The sequence below is a fragment of the Drosophila willistoni genome (genome assembly GCF_018902025.1).
Source record: "Drosophila willistoni isolate 14030-0811.24 chromosome 2R unlocalized genomic scaffold, UCI_dwil_1.1 Seg200, whole genome shotgun sequence".
Taxonomy (NCBI): domain Eukaryota; kingdom Metazoa; phylum Arthropoda; class Insecta; order Diptera; family Drosophilidae; genus Drosophila; species Drosophila willistoni.
Window position 1 is genome coordinate 7,643,728 of NW_025814051.1, and position 24,856 is coordinate 7,668,583.

General features: G+C 35.4%; 5 protein-coding genes across 5 annotated transcripts; 2 read left to right on the forward strand and 3 right to left on the reverse strand.

The window, feature by feature from the left end:
• Positions 1–3,841: 3,841 nt before the first annotated feature.
• LOC6643463 lies at positions 3,842–9,259 on the forward strand. Its single transcript, XM_023176517.2, has 5 exons — positions 3,842–4,789; positions 4,846–4,991; positions 5,055–5,268; positions 5,894–7,233; positions 7,289–9,259. Exons 1-5 carry the CDS (start codon positions 3,916–3,918, stop codon positions 9,080–9,082), a joined length of 4,368 nt encoding a protein of 1,455 aa, XP_023032285.2. The 5' UTR covers positions 3,842–3,915; the 3' UTR covers positions 9,083–9,259.
• A 6,650-nt stretch (positions 9,260–15,909) lies between these two features.
• On the forward strand, positions 15,910–17,600 carry LOC6643464 (E3 ubiquitin-protein ligase KCMF1). The gene has a single exon (XM_023176401.2). The coding sequence runs from the start codon at positions 16,113–16,115 to the stop codon at positions 17,433–17,435; it is 1,323 nt and encodes a 440-aa protein (XP_023032169.1). The 5' UTR covers positions 15,910–16,112; the 3' UTR covers positions 17,436–17,600.
• A 237-nt stretch (positions 17,601–17,837) lies between these two features.
• Positions 17,838–18,584, reverse strand: LOC111518765. The gene is made up of 2 exons (XM_023176402.2): positions 18,548–18,584; positions 17,838–18,443 (listed from the first exon to the last, which is right to left on the reverse strand). The coding sequence occupies exons 1-2, from the start codon at positions 18,557–18,559 to the stop codon at positions 17,946–17,948; spliced, it is 510 nt and encodes a 169-aa protein (XP_023032170.1). The 5' UTR covers positions 18,560–18,584; the 3' UTR covers positions 17,838–17,945.
• A 2,113-nt stretch (positions 18,585–20,697) lies between these two features.
• Positions 20,698–21,234, reverse strand: LOC124460383 (neuropeptide-like protein 30). The gene is made up of 2 exons (XM_047011021.1): positions 21,146–21,234; positions 20,698–21,086 (listed from the first exon to the last, which is right to left on the reverse strand). Exons 1-2 carry the CDS (start codon positions 21,155–21,157, stop codon positions 20,829–20,831), a joined length of 270 nt encoding a protein of 89 aa, XP_046866977.1. The 5' UTR covers positions 21,158–21,234; the 3' UTR covers positions 20,698–20,828.
• A 771-nt stretch (positions 21,235–22,005) lies between these two features.
• LOC6643466 (heterogeneous nuclear ribonucleoprotein A1) lies at positions 22,006–22,482 on the reverse strand. Its single transcript, XM_002066431.3, has 2 exons — positions 22,406–22,482; positions 22,006–22,311 (listed from the first exon to the last, which is right to left on the reverse strand). Exons 1-2 carry the CDS (start codon positions 22,415–22,417, stop codon positions 22,039–22,041), a joined length of 285 nt encoding a protein of 94 aa, XP_002066467.1. The 5' UTR covers positions 22,418–22,482; the 3' UTR covers positions 22,006–22,038.
• Positions 22,483–24,856: the final 2,374 nt, after the last annotated feature.

The window sequence follows — 24,856 nt, forward strand, 5'->3', positions numbered from 1 at the left end:
ACCTCATTTGCAGTATTTATCTCTTTAAAATATCAAAGAGGATTTTTTTTGTTATAATGCAAAATATCATACACTTGGGATATGGTATGCTATATGCTATATGTAAGTATTCCAAGAATTTTATGCTTTTTAATTTCAAAAAATTATTGGAGCGTCTAACCATTTGTTTATTACTAATGTTTGCGAAGAGCAATTTTTTTTGAACTGAATAATTTAAAGTCTGTTAAAAATGTAGAAAAATTTGTTTTTAACTTTCTAATGTGTGCCTATCTTCCAATCCCAGATCCCCTGATATTACCAAATCAAATTCGTATTCACTATATTTTTGTTTATGATCACTGGAACTGCCAGTTAATCATTCTGGTTATAAACTTACGCTTGCTATAAGCTATTACTTAAGCAATAGCGAATCTAGATCGTGACTCTGAAGGGAGAAATCTGGCATCTTGGAGTTTCTTGGTTATCGAAATCTTACCAGTTTCAAAGATAAAATATTAGTTTTTAAGGAATTTCCCTTTTTTATTGTCATTTCCAAAAAAAGGCACAAAAAAATAACATCTGTTTTTGGCAATCAAATTTTAAATAATTTAGTTTTTGCCTTTCATACTTTTTTAACTTGGAATCGAAAAAGGAAATTAGACAAGTTTATGTTAAAAAAAAGTCAAAAGTACTTTGCATTAATATTTCACTAGCAATTGGAATGTAAATATCAAATGTCAATCACTATTTCTTGACCCACTCGCAGAAGAGGGAAATTTATTCTGGCAGTTTTCTGAGGTCACTGTAACATGTTGTTCGCACACTCTCACACAAATTTGAAATTAGTCCAAAGGTCCAATTTGAGGAAGGTTTTTGCCAACGGCCCTTTAAAACTGTCACCAGATAATTGTTAACCATTAAGTCGTACCGCAAATCAAGTGCAGCAATTGCAGTCGGACTGCAATTCATTAGTTGAGGCAAGGGCAAGAGATGTTGCATTTGACCAGAAGACAAACCGCATGCAAAGTTGCTAGCATTGCCAAAACAGATGTAACCACCGAATCAAGCCAAAACCCCAATTCAAACCTCAGTACCATTTCTCCCCCCATCCATCCACAGTTTCAATCTCCTTTATACCAAAAACCCAATTCCAAGCTATTCTCTTAGAAGCGTCAGCTGAAAGTTTTCAGTGTGCCAAGTGATGGATGGGTATGAAAAAAGGGTTTGGGTTGGTTTTGCCAAGGAATGGGCAAAATGGTTTCACGCTGCTTTCAAATCCATTAAGCATTCGATGCTTCCTCCGCACAATCATCATCATTTTATCATGATGATGATGACGACGATGATGATTATGAGGAAAAGCGCTTTGAACTTTTGAACTTTATGCTCAAACTATTTCGCATTTTGGAATATTTTATATATGAAAACATTATCTGTCATTAGTGTCGCGCCAAAAATCCTTTTAATGTCATCCAAAAATAACAAAAAAAAAAAAATAACCAAAAATCCAACTAAAAGTGTTAAGTCGATTGAGTTAATAATGTCAGACAGACTCTGACATCTATTAAACTGACTACGAGACATTCTGTCTGACAACATTAATATTCATTTATATGTTGAAATTATTTATGAAATTTTGTCACTTTTCTGTAATTACTTATAACGATGATGTGATGTGTACCTCCACCTCCACCTCTACCTCCCAGCTACCTAACCATCTCGTTACCGAAAAGGGGTCTATGACTTTTTAATTAAAGTCACAGCGAAAGCCGCAGACGCGCATACCGAGCAAAGATAAAAGATAAATTCCTTTTGGCCGCAGCAACAAAGTAAAATCCTACATAGAGAAATTATTATCAAAACCAAAAAAGGAAAAAGATGAACACAAAAAAAAAACCGACATAGAGTAAGGCAAAAAGTTGTGCAAAGAAAGCAAAAGTTTGGCGACAATCCCGACGCACTTTTATGACCTGACTTTTGGCTGTGAGTGAAACTGAAGATATAGACACCATGGCACGGACCCGGCCACCCATTGTTTCCTCCCACTTGTTATCATCGTGTCATGTGCATCTTTTCCTTTTCTCTTTGGCGTTTTTAGAGTTTTTAGAGACAACAGCAACTGACGTGACACGATTTTAATAAATGGATTAGATTTGATTCGTTTTAAATACAGAATTATAGAATCTCTCAAATAGATAGTTGTTAAGATATACATATGACTTAACTAAATACTGTTTCGTGGTAGTAGAAAAAGTAGAGAAATGAATAGTGCAATTAGGGCTGGACTTAGAGAAGAGACGGAAATATTTTTGATAGTTTTTCCTGTTCGTACCCATTGAAAAAAAGAGATTAGAAGTTTGTAACCCTTACAAGAAAATACAAGTACACATTGTATATTCTTGATCAGCATAACTTTATTAAAATATAATTCGATAAAAGCAAATGAAAACAAAACTTATTAATCAAAACTGGGCTTTAGCCGGCTTGGTGTCAATAAATCTTAGCAATTTATAAGATTTATATCATCATAGGCAGCACCAAAGGTGAGCAAACTGTCTTCTAGACATATAACTTCGGAAGTTTTTCCACAATATTCTTGAAAGATTGTATATTGATAAAAATATATAGTACGGGTTTCTATTCTTTTAAGAGAGTCTTTTTCAAATTGTTTTGCCATCTCTAAGTAGTGTGTGTTTGAACTTTATTCTTAATTTTCGAGAGGAGTTTTTTGTTTTTCTCATTCTTTATTTCTTTTTTTGCTTAAAGTATGATTGCAAGTGTGAAAATATATATGCTAAACGTGCGAAACGGTTGTGCCCGCCCCCCTCTTAGACTACCCGTCTTTTTCGTTGCGCTTCATGCGTTTTTTGTTTTATGATGCGGCGACGTGCTCGGAAAATGAAAAGCACTTGAAGAGCGCCAAAGTGCTGAACTTGACGCTGGTCCCTAGGATACGTTCTTAGTCTCTTAGTCGGTCCACACATGCTAAATCGTAAAATGTTATGCTACTTTTTTTTTTTTTGGTGTTTTCTTTCTTTCTGGTTTTGCTTTTCTTTTACTTTCTGCTTTTTCTCATTTTCTTTTTGTTGTCAAAGTTTCGGGTATACTCTCTTTACGAAAGAATAATGACAATTGGATCAAGAAGAATAGTTACTCAAGGAGTTTTAACTAGATCGAACCCAAAATATAGGGAATTGGTCAACAAAATGGTTTCATTTATGATAAAAGAGTATATAAACTTCGGTATATTTTGAAGAGATTTCAAGTTCTTTTTCATTCTTTTGGCGCGACGTGCACTCGTCTGTAAATGGTTTTCCTCTGTTTTCTGTTTATATCTTCTTCTCATTTGTACAAACAATTTAAGAAATTGTCGTCATGGTGAGGAAATGCATGCAATCCCTACACCTAACTAGATGTCCAAGAGTTTAGAGTAAATAAAGCATGATTGTTTTGTGGTATATAAAAATGTGGCTCCACCTCCATTTACCCTCACTCACTCGTTGTACCGTTCTCCTATGGCATTTGAGTTAATTTCATTTGATTTATATGAAAATGGAATTGAAGTTGCTCTTGTTATGTCGCCTTTTGTGCCATGTTTGTTGTTGTCTTGCGGTCAATAAATTACCAGCTGTGCCTTTTTCGAATATTTGAAGTGCACTTAATGCTTTTTGCACACACTCACACATGCACAAACAAATTGCAATTAATTTAAAACAATTATGTAAGGTGGTATACAGGGGTTGGAAAAAAAAAGAAAACAAAAATCAGAAAAAGACATGTGAAAAAAATATTGTGCGGTAAAATGTCATGTTGCCTGTCAACCGCAATCACCAGTTTATCATTGCTTCTTGAGTCAAAAAATATGTGAAAAAAGAGGTCGGAAAAAAACTGAAATGGAAATTATCCAATATAATATCAGAGGAGAGTATTTAAGTTATGCAATTACTCGCTTACCTCATGATGGCAAACGCAATGTTAACTATAGAATGTTCACCATTAAAATCAACGCTACTCAGAACGCATCGAAATATAAATACTGAATATAAGGAAAACGAGGCCGAGTTATGTAATCCCATCCATGCTGAAAGTTGTGCGAATCAACAAGCCAAATGGTCTAATGTGGAAACGTATTACTCAAGTAAATTTAAAATGCTCAATAGCAGGAGATTTTACTATAGAACCAAACGAAAAACTCAACGTTTAATTAAGAGAAATATATCTGCTTGGTTTGACAAAGAGTCACAAGAAGAGTATCCTCTACGAATTCATATGTTTTTTAATCCGTATGCGACATTTGGTGAACGTTCTCTCATATTTCTAACCATGCCCCATTTGGGTAATAATTCATTCATTCTGAATATCACTGTTAATACGAGAGATTATCTGATAGATGTTAAAGTGACTAATCCCAATGTTAAACCAAATGGTTGGCGATACACACAAAAATTGGATTCTCTATTGCGTAAAAATGGCATTCGAGTGCCAAGTGTTCCGTATATAAAATGTTATTTTTATCGGACATATGCCACATATTTTAATACAAAAACTCGTGTGGTTACTGTCATGTTGACATGCCCCCAACATAGAGATCAATTGTTGGCACCCAAATGTCAAGGTAAAGTGCTAGTACGTTTAACTCGCACCATGTCCTGTGAACCCAAAATGAGTTTACGCTTTTGCAAGGATCCCGAGAGACCGGTGGAAATTGCACCTAATAGTCATCTAGTCTTTATGGCTGAAGTCACTTCAAAATGCATGGATCTTAATTATCGTTACGTCAATTGGAGTATCTATGATATAACTAATAAGCGTGAGTTTTAACTATTTACTTGTTTAGGCAATTACTTTTCTTTACTTATCTTTCAGAGCTGCTGGGTCGTGTGAGTAATACTAAGAATCTTGTATTGAAACTATTGCCATATAAATTGCATTTCGTTCATGGTATGAAAACTAATCGAGATTTAGTGCTTCGGGTTCATACTCATATACTTGGCTCACTAGTTGGTGCTCGTGTGAGTTAGTTAGTTGGTCAATTAAATTGTATTTAAAATATGTGAATCCTTCTAATTTCTTAGTGCTATTTGCGTTATCTTCCACCTTTGGTTGAACCAATTATTGTGGGCAACAATAAACGTTTGGTAAATGTTCGTGATAAAATTGTGTTTAATGGTTTATTAAGTAGAGATCGTTCTAAGCCCAAAAACTATGGAATAGCTGGACAATTGGAATGGGATTGTGAGAGTGCAGATGATCCCAATAATGCATTTTGCCATCATAAAATGTCAAACAGTGAGTACGTCAACATAAATATATATATATAATAAAATGTGAATAGCAATTTTCTAAAAATACACCTTTACTTTTCTTAACTTTACTTTTACTTAAATCTTTATATAAAATTTGTTTCCAAATCAAATTTTTCTAAAGACTAAAGACTTCAAACAACATTTGATAATGTATTTTCTTGATTGATTGATTGGTTACTAAACACGATTATCAAATATATTATATATGTATGTATGTACATACAGTTAGTGTAATATGAATCAGATTTCGTTTCGGTATCATATTACGTTAGCTTCTTGAAAAAGTCTCGAGATATGACGATAGGAGAGGTCCTAAAAAAACTCCATTAAAAATACTACGGGACAAAAACTCTGTTTCTTGTAAATGAATAATTGAAAAAACAATCCGATTTTAACCTTTTTTGAAGAGGAATAATAAGTTTATTTATAGTGTTCTGTAGTGTTTATCAAAATGAGTGATTTTGAATAAGAACGGTTTACATATTGAATCCTACGTATATAAATTTTAAAATTTAAGACAAAGAGCTAATGTTTGTGCTACCTTAACTTGGAATCATAATAATAAAAGCTTAAGCATGAGAATCAAACTCAGTTTTCTTTCCATATAGATCACCTACTGACCATTCCAGCCGGAACATTACGAATTGGATCGCAATATGACTACAAGCTAACCATGATATCCGCCTTGGATAGAAATGTCCGGAATACAACTCAACAGTCGGTTAGAGGTGTAGATCACGAAACCTTCACTCCTCACATACATTGCTGTCGCAATTGTGAGTTGGGAATGTTTGCCCGGAATAATAGTATAAATTTAATGGCAATCTGTGACGACTGTCAGGGATTTATGCCACGATTTGAATGGTGGGTATCTATTGGTGGAGAGGCGCATAAACTGCTATCAAAACTAAACCATTTGGTGGCGTATCATGATGTGGATTATTTGGCAATTAAATTAAAAATGTTTCAACCAAATGGCTTGATGAGCGAAACGGAGCGAATATTGAAACAGAATACTGGGCCAAAGGATGGACAGTGTACGATTTATCCACAAAAGGGTATTGAAGCAAAGACAATCTTTACAATCGATTGCAGGGGCTATCAGACAGATTATCCACCTCTGGTGTATAGATATATGATCGATATAGGAGTAATTGATTCAAATGTACCCTATGAACGGTATCAACTGCCTTTGCCTGCCACCGATGCTCTATATATCTCGATATGTGATGCCCTGGATATGTGCAATGAATTTCATGTGCATGTTCATGTTCAACCTTTGAATGTCCAACCAGCCAGCATGTTTAGAGCCAATGAGAGATTAAAGACTGATCATCAATTGCGAGGTCTTTTGATCAATGTGCCTGATATGCTATCGCAGGGCCAATGGAATCGGGCATTTGTTCGATCTCTGGTCTCTGCGAAGCATATAAAGTCATCGTATGATGGTACATTGGTCTATTCCTACCTGGTCAATGAGGAGATGATAACCAGCGTGCAGCTGGAACAGATGAGTGTATTGGCCGTTAATATGTTGAGCCATCTAACACCCGTTAATTATCGTGGCGCCGCTCTTATGGCCACTGTATTTGCCAAACTAAGCGACATTTTTAAGATAACCATTGTGGATCTAGATTGGTTGCATCAAGATGGTTATAGTTCAATGACAGCCATGTATGTCTTTTTCTTGTCCATATTGAGTACTGCTTCGGAACGGCATCCACGTGCCATGTGTCGTGTTGAAGAAGAACTTTGCTTTAGGGCGCAAAAGCGAAGACATGAAGATACATTGCCATATGATCAATTAACCGCATTGCGAATCAATTATTGGCTCAAATGCACGTGGAATCTATATAAATGTGTTTACTATTTGGGTTTCTTGGCCAGTAAAAGACACTTTCCCCACGATGATACATTCGTCGTACGTAAAGGTGGCATTTCCTATCAGGTAAGCATTTTGGATATACCTAAAATTTAGAGACTTAATCGGATTTACTTTTTAGGTGAATGTAACCGGGGTAGACTCAAACGTTCACGATCTAACCATTGAGACTATCGATTTCCAACAACACATTACTCTATCAAAAAATCTTTTGAATGAACTCAAAGATACTTTACAGCATAATACGCTGCTCTTTCAAATCATTTCCCAAAATACGAATCACAATATGTTTTGGTGGTATCCGGAAACTTTACCGTCTGTGTCACATGTTCTTATCGTACACGCTTTCAGTCCGGAAAAATATTTACGATCCGGTGAGGAATTTTTTATTCAAAATCCTTTGGTCTACTCGATGAATACAAGCGAAGCTACCAATTATACAGATTTTTTTGATTGGATGATCAATGGAAGTATAACAAGTGATGCTCATATACATTATTATAAAGTCACTCTGCAAGAGAAGAACTTGTTGTCTGTGCGTATTGTAAATTGCTCAGATAAAATGAGAATCGCTTTAAATTTGCAATATAAGCCAAAGATTAGAGAAATGCAACGAACTGCTTGCAAAATAACTCCTGCAATGCAGGGTAAACGTATATGGATGTTGAATTTTTGTAAAAAACAAGCTCCAGCCTTTGTGTCGATAATTAGTGGTAGAGAATTTCAATCGTTAGCAAAGCCTAAAAGCAGATTGCATTATGACAAGCGATCGAAAACGAATAAACGTATTTTGCAAAAACGTTTAGTACCCTTGAAATATTCCATTATATTGGAAACATTTCAATGTAGTTATTGGAAAAACAGTACTCTTAATCCTGGCTGGAGTACAGATTATTGTTTAACCGATTTCGAGAATACATCGATAAAGTGTACGTGCGATATTTTGGGACCGCTGTCGACGCGCATATTCCCCATTGCTGCAAAAAGGCATCTGGATGTTATAGTGATTCCCGTTCTAGAGCCCAATTGGTTTATGTTTTTGATATTTCTTATATTATTTGTAATACTATTTTCAGTCCTGGCTACCTATATGAGGGGCATAGTAGCGTATCAACGGCACAGCATGTTGCAATGTAATGTCCAGAAGGAAAAAGTTATTACAGAAGATCTACAATTGACATTAAATGGGGAGTTGCTCGTCATGGTTGTAACGGGCGGTCAAACTTTTGGTGGCACCACCTCGAATGTAACTCTATATTTCAAGTCGGTGGGACGTGATCAGGTGACATATCACATACAGCAGGATCCGATGCGTCCACGACTGACACGTAATTCCACAATTAAACTAACGCTAGATCGAGGTCCCATAGTTTTGCCTACTCGTTTGGCATTTGGCATAGATCGCAGCGGCCGTTATCCCTCATGGTATTGCCGTTCTGTGACCATAGTCGATCTAGAGCGGCATGTACAACAATTTTTCGTTGTCAATCGTTGGATAGAACGCGGAACTACAAGATTTCTGCGTTCGCCCTATTATACTCATGGCCGTAAGAGAAAACCACCGTTTACATGGTGTCAGCGTTTTTGTTATTATCTGGAAGAGCTATTTATTAACTGGTATATGGTGAAACCAATTCTGGGACCTTGGTTAACTAGCACAAATCCCTATGCCTTGAATCGTTTCGAACGTTCATGCGTTTTTCTATGTAAACTATCAATAACCATTGCCTTGGCAAACATATCATTTGGTCGCAGTGCAAAAAGGATTATCATGGATGATCTCCATGTTGAGCGTATACATCAACTCGATTATAGAGTTGTTTTTTTTCTGGCCGTCTATTCCTATATCCTATGTTGGTTTGTGCATTTATTTTTCGAAGTCATTGTCATAAGGTGTTTGGTAAAACGTCACTAAATGCTCCACTAAAACATACTGGATGAATGGTTATACACTTATGCTCTAATTGCACTAGCCGTCTGTTTAGCAATCCCCATTTTGGTTGCCCAGTGCCCTAGCTAATGGATTTTTCCACGCCTAATTACCATTACTTGGCAACGGGGCCAACAAAGTACAACAAAAACAACAAAAAAAGGAAAAAATTACATTAAAATTTATCACTTTTCACTTCTTTTCGTTTGGTTTTTTGTATGTTGTAGCATGCTTATGGTATTTGAATTTTTTTCTACGTGTATGCAAATGGAATTTCATAGTCACCATTAACACCTTTTTGCACTGTCGCTAGTGGCTCTCTAGGTAATTTTTTTTCTTCTAAATTTTCTTTGTTTTTCGCTTTGGTTTCGTTTTGGCTGCATATTTTATGTGACATTTCAGAGAACGAAAAAGAAAAGGCACACAAAAAAATAAAATGTGTTAAAAATAAAAAATGCATTTAATTAAATGCCACACAAATGCTGCTAAAAACCTCGTTTCTAACGTGTGATACATATTTTTCTATAAAGCAACCTTTTTTTTCCTTTCCTTTTTTTCTGTCATTTTTTTTTTGCGTAAACTTGGAGGGAAAAATTTTTTCAGTGCAGGTAGAAAAATAAACTCACGTACTATGGAGTCGCGTTTCGGTTGAGAATTCTCACACATTCCACAATATTTACATAGATACAACGAATTGAGCTGTTTCAACTAACATAAAATGAAATGAATACCCACAATGTGAATCAAAAGTAAATGAATTACTAAGCTCTTTAAATCAAATTAGTTTCAAAAGAAACTTTTTAAGTAGAATCTCTCGATTTCTTCAATGTAATGCAATATATGTACATCTTGTGGAAAAGAAAGTCTAAGATATTATTATTATATGACAACATGAACCATATAAAATGGCTTATCATGATTTATTTTATGTATTGATAAAAAATATAAAATACATCGTAATTAAAGTATTTTAGTTTTGTTCTATTTCGACTAACTAATTCCTTTATGAAGTCCAATCACTTAGTAAAATTTTACTTTTTCTTTAATGTCTTAAAAATAGCTTTTATTCATTCATATTTCATTTCAGAATTGCTAAAGGTAGTGAAGCCAACCTATTTAACTAACAAAGTTTAGATTTTATTTCTGTCTCTGCAAAGAAGATTTTGTATTTATATATTCTTATAAGTAATTCAACAACTTGTTAAAACCAATCGTCAGATTCTAGTTCTTTATGAAGTCCTTTTTTTTTAGTACTTAACTAGCGGCTAAATTTATATTTTGCACTTATTTTTTATTCGTTCTTATCAATGAATGGATGGTCAATGAGTAATAAGGTATATGCAAGAAGTAACAGTTAGTCTAATCCCATTTATTAAACATAAGCAGAGTTCTAGTAGTACAGATTTAAATTCTCAAGGCTCAAATTATAAAAAAAAGAAAGAATTTAAAATTAACTGTCATTCCTAGTTTCGAAACACAAAATAAATATATTAAAAGTCTTATTTTTTTGCTCAATCTTAGTCACTTTTTGTCTTGTTAAACCGCATTAATTGGAAAGTTAAAGTTTTTTTTGTGCTTTTGGGTTACTTTAATCGATTTATTGGCTGTCAAAAATTAAAGTTTTTTAGCCAAGTTTTACCATTGTCATGTGAAATCCTCAAAATTTGTTTCCTATTATGACACGACAAGGAGAAAATTGCTGAAAATTCTTTTCGACTTGCCTGAGGAACAGTTCAATCTGTTGGCAAACAAAAAATTGCTGATTTTTGCTTACTTTGTAGTTAGGCATAGATTTGGGATTTTTTTTGCTGTTATTGCAACGGAAATTGTTCCTCATCCCTCAGATTCTCGCACACCTTCTTCCAATTTTGCCTGGAGAAGCAAAACGTAGCTGATTTTGTCAGTTTACAAACCTGTTTTCTGTTTCTACATGGTTGTAAGTTTTTTCTTTTTTTGGTTTTTTTTGTTTGAGGTATATCTCTGTACAACCCTCTTGGTTTTTGGTATCGCCTGCTGCTTTTGGCCCGGCCTGACAAAATTGCAGGCGACAGTTTGCATACGTGCCCAATGTGAAATTGCCTGGGCGCTCGCCTCCAATCATTGACGAATTGTGCAACTTTCTTTTCTTTTGGGGAAACGCAACATGTAAGTGACACAATTGAAATGGAAAACGACATGTGCAACATGGCATAACAACAACAGAAAAGTTTGAAGCTTCCTCACGGAAATTGGAAGTGTGAAATCTGTGAGTGGATTAGTGAGAGCTGTTTGACAAATTTCCGTGTGATTTTTGATCGTCTCGACGTCAGATTATGCCACACAAACATAAAACTCGAATGCTAGACACAGACACAGACCTCAAACTGAGGGAGAAAAAAAACGCTGAAAATTCCGCCAAAAAGTTTGCTTCTTAAGCAGCTGGCAAAAGGGAGATGCCTAACTCTAAAGGATAGTGCATCATAGGGTAAGAGCTTTGCCAGGTTCTTACCACATGTTGTTTACTTTGTGTAAAACGCGCTTTGAGGCACTGCCACACCATAGGCAAATGCAATTGCTAGAGAAATTTGAATTGGAGTTAGGCAGGTGCCTAACTAAAAAGTTGAGGTTCAGCTACAAAGACTATTCAATGAGCTATCTTCAGTATCATTTCTAATGAAGGTATTAGAAATTATCAGAATTTTTGTAGAAAGGAGAACAATGATGCTGGTGCTTTGCTTCATAAACTTATAGATTATGTTAACATTATAGAATAAACTTAACAGTAATAAGAAATGGAAGGAGATGCAAATTCCCAAGCCATAGAACAAAACTGCTTAAAGTACAAGTTTTTCCTATCTATACCTACATACGTCACTGACAAGTTTGATATATTATTTAGAAACATAATTATGTATTCATGGAATTTGTTTAGGTTTTTATGGCGTGTATAGTTTAAAATCAGAGATTTAAAATAAAGTTTCTTAAGTGAAACTAAACAAGCTATAACTTGCATATTATCTGCAGTTCATTTGAAGTTATATCGCTAAAAACTTTCTAAAATATAGCTGAGAATATGCTTTAAGAGTAGTTCCTTGGCAATTGCATATTACCGAGGCATTCATATGCAGAGTACCAAAAAACTTGTTCATGTGGAACTTGGTTTTCATCGTCATGGTTGCTGCCTGGAGTTGCCATTGGAAGTTGAGGAGCCATTCTCATTGCGCACTTTCACATTGCAAACTTACATTTGCCGTGTGCATTTTGCGTTTTAGTCGTTTTTGCCTATGAAATTTGTAAGAATTTGTTGTGTCAATTGTGTGCCAGGCACAACTCTCTCTCTCTCTTTGCTCAATGCTCGAGGGTTTCTATGTCTGTCTGGGCTGTCTATGTTTGTATGGCGGCTTGTCTAGAGCTAGCAAATATTTATTTACAGCATTAAATTGTTGTTAAACAAATTGGCATTTTGCTACAATGCCAAACAAGGAGCAGCAGTAGCAGAATCAGGGAACTTTAACACAACCAGAGCCCATCAAGTCAGTGTTACACGGGGCGTATGCGTAATTTGGCATGCAGTAAAAATCCAACTGCAGATGTTTCCAGGCACGAAATTAATTACGAAAAAATAAGTACCCACACATTCACACAAATACAAACACACATACACACACACCCACACAAGGCAAAAGAATAATAATAATAATAAGTAAGAAAAATAAACTTTACAAAATAAAATGTATGAGAGGAAAAACTGGCAGAGGCCATAAACAAGCATATGCTAAAGGAAAAGGCATAAAAATAAGGAAAGAAAGACAAGTAAAAGCATCTGAAAGGAAACTTTTTGATATTATCTTGCAGACTGATGTTTGTCTGTGTAATGTATGTGTGTGTGTGTGTGTGTGTGTGCGTGTGTGTACTCAGTTTATATCTTTTCTTTGCCTTGCCCTGATGATGAGTTGCTGAGGCATTTGGTATTAGTCAAATGCAATAACCAAATGCAGACTTTATGTTTTGTTATTCTTTTGCAACAGAGTATATTGGCTTAACCAAAAACTTTATGATTTAGACATGGAATTACTATATGCCAAGGCCAATTAATTTGTTTAAGGATACAAAATTAGTCTCTATTTCGTGACTTATTTCAGATTTAGATACGATTTGAAACCCTTTTTTAACTTGGTTAAAGCTGATCTGGTTAAAGCTGATCATTCTTATTAATTGATACATAACGGATTGCTAACAATTTGTCTTTACTCGTTTACAGAAATTCCTTTTTTGGGGGCAGAAAACAACAAATATCACAATTTATTTGCAAAAGAGTTATTTGTCAAATGCCTTATAACTGATTGCCAGTTGTCGGCTAGCTTTTCACTTTTTAAATGTACCATCCCTCTAACATGTCCACATTGTCCATATTATCCGATAAATAATGCTTTCCCCCTACGAAATGACTGTCTGGGAGAATCTAGAATTTGTGGAAATGGACAGACAACTAAGGGAATGGCCAATCATTTGCTATGCTTGCTTTTCATTTGCACATGTTAAAATTTTATTTACACTTTTATGACTTCTTTGTTTAATACTAATTGTTCCCTTTTAAGCCAAAATAGACAAATTGATGGCAAATAGTTTTTGCACTTTATACAAAACTAAATAATTTTTTTTTTTAATTTTATGATATTTGTTTTGATGTGACAGTTTGGCAGTTTCGAAAAGGGTAAGGTGTATTTTGTAACAGGTTAAGAATGGTAAAAACAAACGCTTACACCTGACTATAAAGGAAAATGTTGAGGTATTTGGTTTTTTTTCAAATGTTTCTTTACGAAAGCAATATTTCCCCTTAAGCTTTGGATTTAGTCCCCTCTAAGACCCCATATAGTTAAAACCACCGATAAATTAAAAGTTATCCAAATGTGAGGATAGAGCAGCATTCATTATTTCACAGATATTTTAGCCTTTGATGTTCTTAGCTTATGTCGTTTAATCAACTATTTCCAACCACATCTTCTCAAACTCTTTCTGTTTCATTTCTCTAGTCATTTCTTTCATAGAAGACTATTAAAAGTCTGAAAAAAATATTTAACAGCTTTATGGACTTTTTGTCGATATATGTAGTTCAGAGTATATTCAAAGCTCTCCGTCCAGCAGCTCTGGCCCCAATGCTGTCTCGATTACTTATCCATTGATAGATTTACCACTAATGTCGTTATGGGTACTCTTATAAGCTAGAAGAAGTTTCCTGCTGCTTTTTCAAAAAATTAAGTCCATTTTTAAAAGCTTCTATTAGTAAAACTATATTCCATGAAAAATTTTTATAAAATTATGAAAATCCAAAATCAAGACTACTTTTGCTAAAACTCATGAATTGATAAAGCTGCCAGAAATGCACACGACTATGCAAAAGAAAATGAACATGCATTGAGTTAAGCTCCGGTCATTTAATGTACCTAACTTGGTTTCTCTGTTCTACCGTTTACCTTTTAACATTGCCCGTTTTGCTTAACTTTTAATTACCAACTCAAATTACACGGCCCAGACACAAAAATAAAAACGAGAACAGCTGTTTGGCTTGTACTTGGCAAAAAGAAAGAGGACTAGTCCTAGTCCTGGAATCCAGACCCAGAGTCATCGCTAACCACAAACACTAAACTTCAACCGTCTCGGACCATCGTTTGCTGCACATTTCATTACAATGCCATTGTATTCAAATCCTATTATAGAACATACAGAACATGGCAAATGGCAGGGTGGCCCACGAAACGAACGGAAAGAATAGAGAGAAATTCCTTTTGGTGCTTGCAGCACGTTTCCACTTTCGCACTTGGTAAACATAAGTTCGCCACGCACAGACCAATCCAACGAAGCAACTTAAACTACCACCCGTCCGCCACTCTCCATAAAATAATTACCAGCACCCAAGCTGAAACAGGAGCTGCTATTTCATTCAGTGCGACTGGAGTGGGTCCTTGGGGTAATGCAAGGCCCCACACATACAGAAACATGATGCAGCAACAACGAGAAAGGATAACGACTGCATCAGCTTGGCATGTCGGCTGGAACATATTTGGAAATAATGAAAAAAAGAAACTCTTTAACTATAGTCAATGGAATATAATTTGTTGTAAAATATGTTCAATGAATTTTTGCGTCAAAAATAAAATACAAGATACACTTCCAGCGGCCAAATTCAAATGACATGAATATTTGCTAGATATCTAACGGCATTCATCATCAAGTCAAAGCCAAAATAACAGCTAAACTCTATTTATCCTAGAATTTCATTTAATAGCTTAAAAATGCATATGATGATTGAATTATAGATCTTAAAACGGAAATTATTTTAAGTAGTGGCGAACTGGTTTTTATTATCCCGTTTCGGTTAAGCTTTATTAAACGTTAATCGGTTATATTTTAGACTTTAATTATATTTTTTTAAACTACACCAAGTGATTTAATTGAATGACGTTTTCTCGTCATTCACTAGTTGTTATTAGTTAGCTAGTTATCGTTTTGTGACTGCCTTTCCTCGTCTCTTGTACATCACTTGCCACATCGTCCTTTAACAGCTGTTCTAGGGTATATATTCATACTTCTATATATTTCTATATTTGAAATTTTCAAAATGGTGTTTATCCTTTTTTTATCCCTTTCGCCCTTATGCCTAGCAGAAGACATGACAATTTCTACAAGTACAAAATCTTTCAGTGCGATAAAAGAGCTATAAAAAAGGATAGATTCCTACATAATACCCTATGCATATTTAGGCATTTAGAAAGTAACAGAGTTATTACTGTTTATATTTCAAAAATTATATGTTTATTGTGTCTTTTTAAATTCTGTCATTAGTTACACGTATGTTGTAGTGAGAGTTTTTCTTTTGTTTTTATACAAATTCAAAACATTTTGCTTAGTATTCTCGACCTGTGTTTAGTGCTAAGTTAATTCGTCCTCCTTCTACACCTTTTTTCAGTCCAAACGTAATAAATAACTAATTAACAGACTAATACAAAAGAGATAGACAAAAGAAAATCGCGGGGAAATGCCAACGACAAGAATGGGTCATCGGAATATCTGTTGTGATGGCTGTCAAAGACATAACTTCCATGGGAGGCGCTTTAAGTGTTTGCGCTGTTTGGATTACGATCTCTGTGGAGATTGCTATGATCAGCAAATTGAGACGCAAGATCATAGAGCAGACCATCCGATGCAATTGATTATGGCGAATGAGGATACGCAGCCCGATGTGATGATCAATGGAGATTTGTTGGAGTTAATACATTTGCCAAATTGCTATACTTGTCCATATTGCGGTGTATTGGGCAACACGGCAAAGCAATTGATCGAGCACGTAATCACCACACATCGTGCATCCAACGAGTATGTGGTGTGCCCTTTATGTTCCGGTTTGCCATCGATCGAATTGGTGGCCATACGGAATCTAGGACGCCATCTTGTGCTGAATCACATAGAACATGCAAATATATTGGATCCAAGTACACCACCTTTGCGTTTGGCCATAGCAAGATCTTCGCGACGTCATCACAGGCAACAAGAACATCATCATCAGTATCAGGAGCAGCTGGAGCAGCCGCAGCCGGAGCCATACCCACAGCCGCAGCCGGAGCCATACCCACAGCCGCAGCGACAGCAACATGAACACGACATGGATCTCTTGAATATGCATAACTATAGCAGTCGCAGTGGCAACAGACGTCGCAGCAGTCGTCACCACAGTGTTATACAACAGCTTCACGAATTGAGCCGTCATCGTCCTGACTTACTTCCAAATATGGAAATGACTGAAGAGGAATTTATGAACACCGATTTTGGGGCAATAGCCGCCGCCCTAGAGGCCCGAGATTATAGTATTCCTCGACCAGTCAATCGCGATGAGGAACCAATAATTCCAGCAATTCCATTACCTATCTTAGAGACTCCAACTGAAGTACCATGTCGTCCTGATGCTGATCGCTATTTGCTAACCCAATGGATCAATAACGAAGAAGAACGTAATCAACACTCCGATGAAATGAAAAGACAAAAGCAACAGCATGGTCTATTTGCCGAGCATATATTGCTCTCTATGATGGGATCTGATGAATTGAAGCCATTTCACACCATGGCGTCACTCTATGGGGAAGATCCCTCGAAAATGACGTCATTCAATACAGATAAACAGGATGATTCACCCTCTAAGGCAATGTCGTTGATGTCTTTGCCGTGGACCAGAATCTGGAAGGTTTCCAAAATCAATCAAGTCCGAGAAATCGAAGGGGTCGTCATCGATGAGAGTAAAGTCGAAAAAGCGAAAAAATATACTCACCATGATCGTTATGAGAATAAGGAGGAGGATATCGATTAAAAAAAGGAGAAGCATTTCGCATAATTATCTCTCACGCAGATCGGATTTGTTACGCGTTTTATTCTTATATAGCCAAACCCAAAGAATTATTTCTTTTTTTTTTAGTATTTGGTTGAAGTTAATTTTTTGAGACTAAATTCGTATAAATTATATTGTGAAAATCCACTTCAAGTTTATTTTATTTACCATTTTAGAAAGAGACTTTGTACTTGTATTGAAAAATTAGAGAGAGGATAGAATATAGTCGTGTCAATCATTTTGCGCATAAGTTGCACTTAAGTAATATTATAAAAATTCCCCGTTTCTTATCAACGCTTAGTATGTAAGTCTCATCATTAGAATCGACACGAGGTTCAATGTCAAATTCAAATTAATCAGACTTCATAACAAAGTTGGACAATCTTTTTGTGCAAATGTAAAAAATGTCAAATTTTATTAATCTTTGTTTAAATAACTTTCATGGAGCTCTTTTGGGTCCACATAATTGTACACTCTAGTTTTTATTAAACTTTAATATTTGTGAACACCAACTTTACCTCCCACCTTTCCCTCACTAGTTACTCCGCCTTTGGTATCGAAAGCAAGACCCATACCTAATGTTTGAAGTCCTCCACTAAAGCCGGCACCGATTCTCTTCATCCAATCGACCTCGCCATCTGCCCCGATTCCGTGCCTGGCTGGTTGACTTGGATAGTAAACTGGTCCATAATTGTTGGCATACATAGGCGGATAGACGGGTAGTTGGCCAGGATATTGGTTGGGATATTGGTTAGGATATTGGTTAGGATATTGGCTGGGATATTGGCTGGGATATTGGCTGGGATATTGGCTGGGATATTGGCTTGGTCCCTGGCTGAAACCATGGCCAGAATATTGGCCTTGACTGTGGATACCATTTCCGATCTCGTTACTTTTGTTGCTTTCTTGACACCGATCACAGTCTTGTTCATTGCTGCCACTTGGCTGGGGTCGAGCCACTACCAGCACAAATAAAGCCACAAAAATGATCTACAAATTGAAAAATTGTTACAAATGGCTCAAAAATTGATGACACATTACAAATCAGAATTAAAACTTATAACATATGCGCATTTATTTTTTGTTTAAATTACCAGGGTTTTCATTTTAAATTTTTGATGTGGTGTCCCCGTCTAAAATCTTTTTTAGTTACTAATTTGCTTTTGCCCGCCTATGCTCTGCTTTTATAGAATTCTATAAAACTCAATTCAAGCTTTCTATAGCCATGACAGTGAGTGCTTTATCTCTTTGTGTGTATGCGTGTATGTGTATGAGTTCACATTTGTAAATATGTAGAGCATACTTTTAGCCCAAATTAATCGTACACTGGCTTCCCTTAGTTCTTACAGTTTTATTCAGGCCGTTCAACTGTTTAACATATTTAATTCAAAACCTTTTGATGAAATAGCAGAAGTAGTTGAAATAATCAATTTATCCTAAGAAAATATAATTCTGGGCCAGTAAATTTTGTTTTTCAAAATTTTTTATGCGTTTAACGACATTAACTAGTCTAAAAGTAATTTTTCCTAAACTACAACAAATGCTAAATTAGTCGAACAAGTTTTTTTCGATACAAAACTTTATTATGAAGGCTTTAATGCCTTTTCAATTAGGCAGCCAAGTAACAAAAAGAAATTTGACAATAACCTGGCCCTTAAAATAACTAAGAATGACAATGAATACTTTTTAAATTTCCATTTATTTTCTTGCTTGCTTAGTTTTCTTGTACGACACTTTATTAATTTTGAAAAAGATTTTTTAAAGTAGTTACCATATTTATACCTTTGCAAAAAGGGTATATTAATTTTGGTCAGAAGTGTGCAACGCATAGAAGGAAGCATCTCCGACCATATAAAGTATATATATTCTTGATCAGCATGACGAGACGAGTTCAAATGGCCATGTCCGTCCGTCCGTCCGTCCGTCCGTCCGTCCGTCCGTCTGGATCAACGCAAACTCCTCCTAGACCGTAAGAGCTACAGAGCTGAAATTTTGCATGTAGGCTTGTATATACTGCAGGCGTTGTATATCTCGGATCGGATCACTATATCATATAGCTCCCATACAAATGGCAAAGTCACGAACAGTGACTTTTCTTAATAACTTCGTTATTTTCTGAGGTATTGTCGTGAAATTAAATATTGGTGAGTTAATTACACATATAAACGACAATGCCAAATTTGATCAAGATCGGGTGACTATATCATATAGCTCCCATAGGAACGATCTTTCGAAAACAGTGACTTTGGTGAATAACTTCGTTACTTTTGACGCGATTGCTTTCAAATTAAACATTTGTTAGTTTAATATATCTGTTAATGACTGTGCAAAATTTGATAAAGATCGGGTAACTGTATCATATAGCTCCCATAGGAACGATCGGTATAAAACAGTGACTTTGATCAATATCTTCGTTATTTCCTATGCTAAGATTGTAGGCCGTTCTTTCGGAAACATTAGCCCTTTTAGCTTAAACGTTTTTCCACTTTGATGGCTATAGGTAAGGAAAAAGTTACCAAAAAAGTTGCAAGGGTATACAAACTTTGACGCGGTCGAAGTTAGCCCCGGCCCTCTGGTTTCTAACTATTTTTGTTTAAAGTATATTTTAATAAATTTGTTAGTTTTCTATGCTTGATTATTAGTTAACGTTAGGCGACCATGAATTGAATGGTCACCGTGATTAGTTAAGGTTAACTAACTAGCATCTAGTTGAGTTTGAAACTTAATTAAGTGCATATTTTATCCATCAATTGGGTTTCTATTTCATCTACTGAACATTTTGAGTTGCACGCTAAAAATCCATTTGTATTATGTATACTTAAATATTTTGCATTCATCCGAGTTCTTCGCTAGACACTGGCGCAAACAAGACAAAGGATACAAACAAATCGCAAAACATTAACAAAGATTCCGTACCATTTCATTGCCAAAATGGCAGACCATAGATTGGGTAAATCTGCCACAAAGCTGTTGAGCATTTCCTTTTTACATTTTAAGTGGCAAAACGATTTTAATTAGCTCACTCAACTCAGTTGAGTTTCCTTTCTTGGCATCAAAAGATTTATGCAAACGCATCAGCTGTGTGGAAATTATTTCGATGAGACTGTCGTTCCCTTCCCACACACAAGCAATGAGCTTATACAATTTACCACTAACATTATGGCCATGGAATTAGACAAGTCAAAATGAAGGAATTGCGCTACAAGCGTCTTCATCAATCTCTGACTGAGATTTACGCATTAAATTATTTGTACAACGAAACTACGTTTAATTAATTTAGAAATTTTCTTTTATTCTAGATTGCAATTGTTTAAGATTTAATCAGCTAAGGCAGAGGTTTTTGAAAATGTACATTTTAATAATGGAATGGATGCTCTACCATCCATAACCGCCGCCAAAGCCACCGCCAAATCCACCGCCAAATCCTTCCTGCTGCTGCTGTTGTTGACCACCAAAGCCACCGCCGTAGCCACCACTAAATTCTTGCTGCTGTTGTTGCATTTGGTCAAAACCTCCGCCATATCCACCTCCCATTTCCTGCTGCTGTTGCTGCTGACCAAATCCACCGCCATAGCCTCCAAATCCCCACTGTGGCTTGGCAAGCGTCATGGCAAAGACCGCAAAGAAAATGATCTAATAAAGACAAAATATTTAAAATCTTTTTCAAACTATAAAATTTCTCCATTACTTACCATCAATTTCATATTTTGTTTGTTGTCAATCTGTTTCTTGGTCGGTCTTCAATCGATCACTTGGTTTTTGCAACTGCTGAAGATTTCAATGCCAATCATGTTCTTATATACTCACAAAGATCTATGATGTCTGCATTAGCCAAAATCGCTTACCTGTTTTAGGTAGTTAACTAAGCCAATTCTTCAGGTAACTCCTGACAGATGTTGGTAATAAAAGTTTTCATTACTATTACCTGAATTGTATGTGGTACCTAAAAAAACTATTTTGAGTTTTAAGAATTCATTTAAGAGGATTAACAAATGGATTATGAACATGACAAATATTACGAATGTTTCAGCAAAATGAAAAATGTTTAGATAATTAACATCTACAGTTGTACATTAATTTTAAATGCTATCGATTGTTAAATACTTAAGCAAAGTATATCTTAGAATTTAAATGAAAAATGGGTAGGAAGCACGAAAGTTTGAAGGTTTAATATGAGCGACTTGTCGCTTTTCCGAGATACTGTTCCAAACGACAAATAATAAAATTAATTTCCTTTAGGTTCTTGTTGTTTTTGGTTGTTAACAAACTAAATTTTCAAGAATTATTTGAAACCACATTTATGTTTGGCTAATCGAATCCTTTATCGATTCTCCATTTGTGATTAATTTGTATAACTGTTTAAAGGCAAATTGTTCACAATATATTTCTTTTTTCTTTTCTACACCATTTTATGTACATCGAAAGCATTCATAAATGTAACAAGTTCGGTGTTGGTGTCAAAATATTTCAGAGAACATTTGCAAAGCTTGTAAAGATAGATATGTGGATTGAATATCGATCGGGTTCAATTTAATAAAAAAATTAAGATGAATAGTTTTAATTTTTCTTTATTTTCGTCAACTTTCTACCAACCACCAAATCCTCCCTGTTGTTGCTGTTGTTGTTGATCTCCTCCTCCGAAACCACCAAATCCTCCCTGTTGCTGTTGTTGCTGTTGATCTCCTCCTCCGAAACCACCGAAACCACCAAATTGTTCTTGTTGTTGTTGTTCTCCCCCTCCGAAACCACCGAAACCACCTCCAAATCCTCCTTGCTGTTGTTGTTGTTGTTGGTCACCGCCACCGAAGCCCCATTGTGGGTTAGCAAAGGCCATGGCGAAAAGCGCAACCAGAACAATCTAATTTACAAAATAAAAATTAATTAGTAAAAGGAACTCAAAAAAAAAAATTATTTTCTTTCGCATTATCCTTGCAAGTCCTGCGATAACTTACCAATAGTTTCATTTTGAATAAAAATTTTCCGATACGATTTGTACTGTTTGACAAAAAAAATCAGACTCATAAAATTTGAGGAACATAACACCGCTTTTATACCCATCAATTATCAGAGATTTGACTTACATTTCGTCACAGACGTTTTGGGTTAACCCCCAGACAAAAGGCCAGACAAAAGGCGGACGACTATCAACAATTTGTAATCATCTTTCGAAATATTCCTTTATTTCTAAATTGCCCCACGCACTCAAAAATCACGCGCAAGATTAGTCAAATTTTCATATTGTTTTTTCAATGTTTGACCAGTGGCTATGTGTTTCAACATGTGTTTGGATTACTGATAAACATTTACATAGACATTTATGTACATACATAAATGTACTTTTAGGTACTAAGGCATATGCCAGTTTATCGCTTAGAATAATTGTGGGACGAAATCTTGTTATTAGTCGCTCTGCGAATAGAACTAAATGAACTCGATGTGGTCCTAGAACACGGTAGAAATAAGCTCATTAACTAGCATCTGAATGCCATCAGTCGAAACCTTGACACTTCGATACTTTACATCACATTAAAGAACTTTACAACTGAAATTCGAGGTGGTCATTTAAATAACTTCTAGCAAATTATAATTTTTCATGTAAAGAATTGCCATCAGGGAGCTAATATGCTATGTTAGTATACTTGTGCTCTCTAGATATGCATATTTTTATATTTCTGGATACTTAAATGATCCTGGATGCTTTTTATCCTATTGAAATGATTCTAAAATCAAGAAAGTACCAAAATGCCCATATCTATTTGTCTTCTAAAAAATTTATCCATTTCTGCATTGAGCTTCTCCAAACAAAGCTGCTAATCGTATACATCTTTATAAATTCTTTTGCAGCGCCTTTTTTTGCAGCAGCTGAAATTTGAAATGAGGCATCAATCATAAAGAAATAGATTTGGATTTTCATTGAGATTGTATCAGTAGTAGGTAAACAATTTGAAATGTCAACGAAATAATGCCCAGTCGGAAATTCGTTGTAGAAGTAATCGCTAATTTGTGCCTTTTTTGTAATCAGAAGTGATTCAAGCATCATATCATATTTCGGGATTTTATTGTAACTTGTTGACACTAAAAACTGATTGAAAAACACAACACTCTAAAAAACTATCTATAAACTATATGTTTGTTTTGCCCCCATAGTGCATGGTTCTAAAATGTCATAAGTAACTCATAATCAGTCTCAGAATTCGCTTTTAAAATCATTAAAGCAAACAATGCATTATAGAAAAAAGGTAGATTTTCTGGCATTAATGGATATTACTTTGGTCTCTCTGTGTCAATTTTCTTTTCAATTTTTCAAGTCTTAACATTTGAGGGTCAAACAAACATTTCTTGGTATTTTTACGGAAATTTTGTTTTTCCCCCATAGTGCATTGTTATACTTCCGACACCATAAAAAAATCATGTTAATTCAAAGAAATGTTATATTCATTAACTATAGGTGATTTAACGTAGTATTTTGCTAAAATGTCACTAGTATCTTATTATTTATGCAACTATTCGTCTTAGTCATCTAGGATTATGGAATGACTCATCTAAATTAATATAATGATTGTGTACTACCGTTACGAATCAGTCATACTTAAGATCACTGTGATTTATTTTGTAGTTTTTGGATGACAAGACATTTAAATTTTGATTCAATTATGTCAAATTCGTTTTGCCACTACTGTTAAATTTAAGTAAATCAGCCAAAAAATATGCTTTGGAAAATATGTTTACGGAATGAATTCCCATTTTGCCTTATCGCTTGGTTATATTTAGTGAAATATAAACAAAATAGCGTAAGAAAAGTGAACAGTTCCAGTTGCAGTTCAAGTTGAAGGTTAAGAATGATTAATGAAAAAAATTAATTTTTGTTTTTTTGTCATTTCATTCAAATGAATTGGACTACGACAAATAAATTGAGCTTGAGCTAAACAGTTGGGAGATAAGTAAGAAATAAAATATTGTTTGTTATAATCGAGTCTAGAACGATTTTGCTATAAAAAGCCTCACATTTCTAAGCGATCAGTTAGAATTCGTTCTGCATTCAAAAAAATCATTACAACCAATATGAAATTCTTCGTAAGTTGTATTAATCAAACTTCACCCATTTCAAATGTTTATTATATAAAAAATTACTTCAGATTGCTGTAATCTTCGCTCTAATTGCCGTTGCAATGGCTGCCGGCTATGGCAATCAGGGTGGACACGGCCAAGGTGGACACGGCCAGCAAGGATTCGGACAGGGTGGACACGGCCAGCAAGGATTCGGCCAGGGTGGACATGGCCAGCAAGGATTCGGCCAAGGTGGACACGGCCAGCAAGGATTCGGCCAAGGTGGACACGGCCAGCAAGGATTCGGCCAGGGTGGACACGGTCAGCAAGGATTCGGCGGTCAGAGCGGACACGGT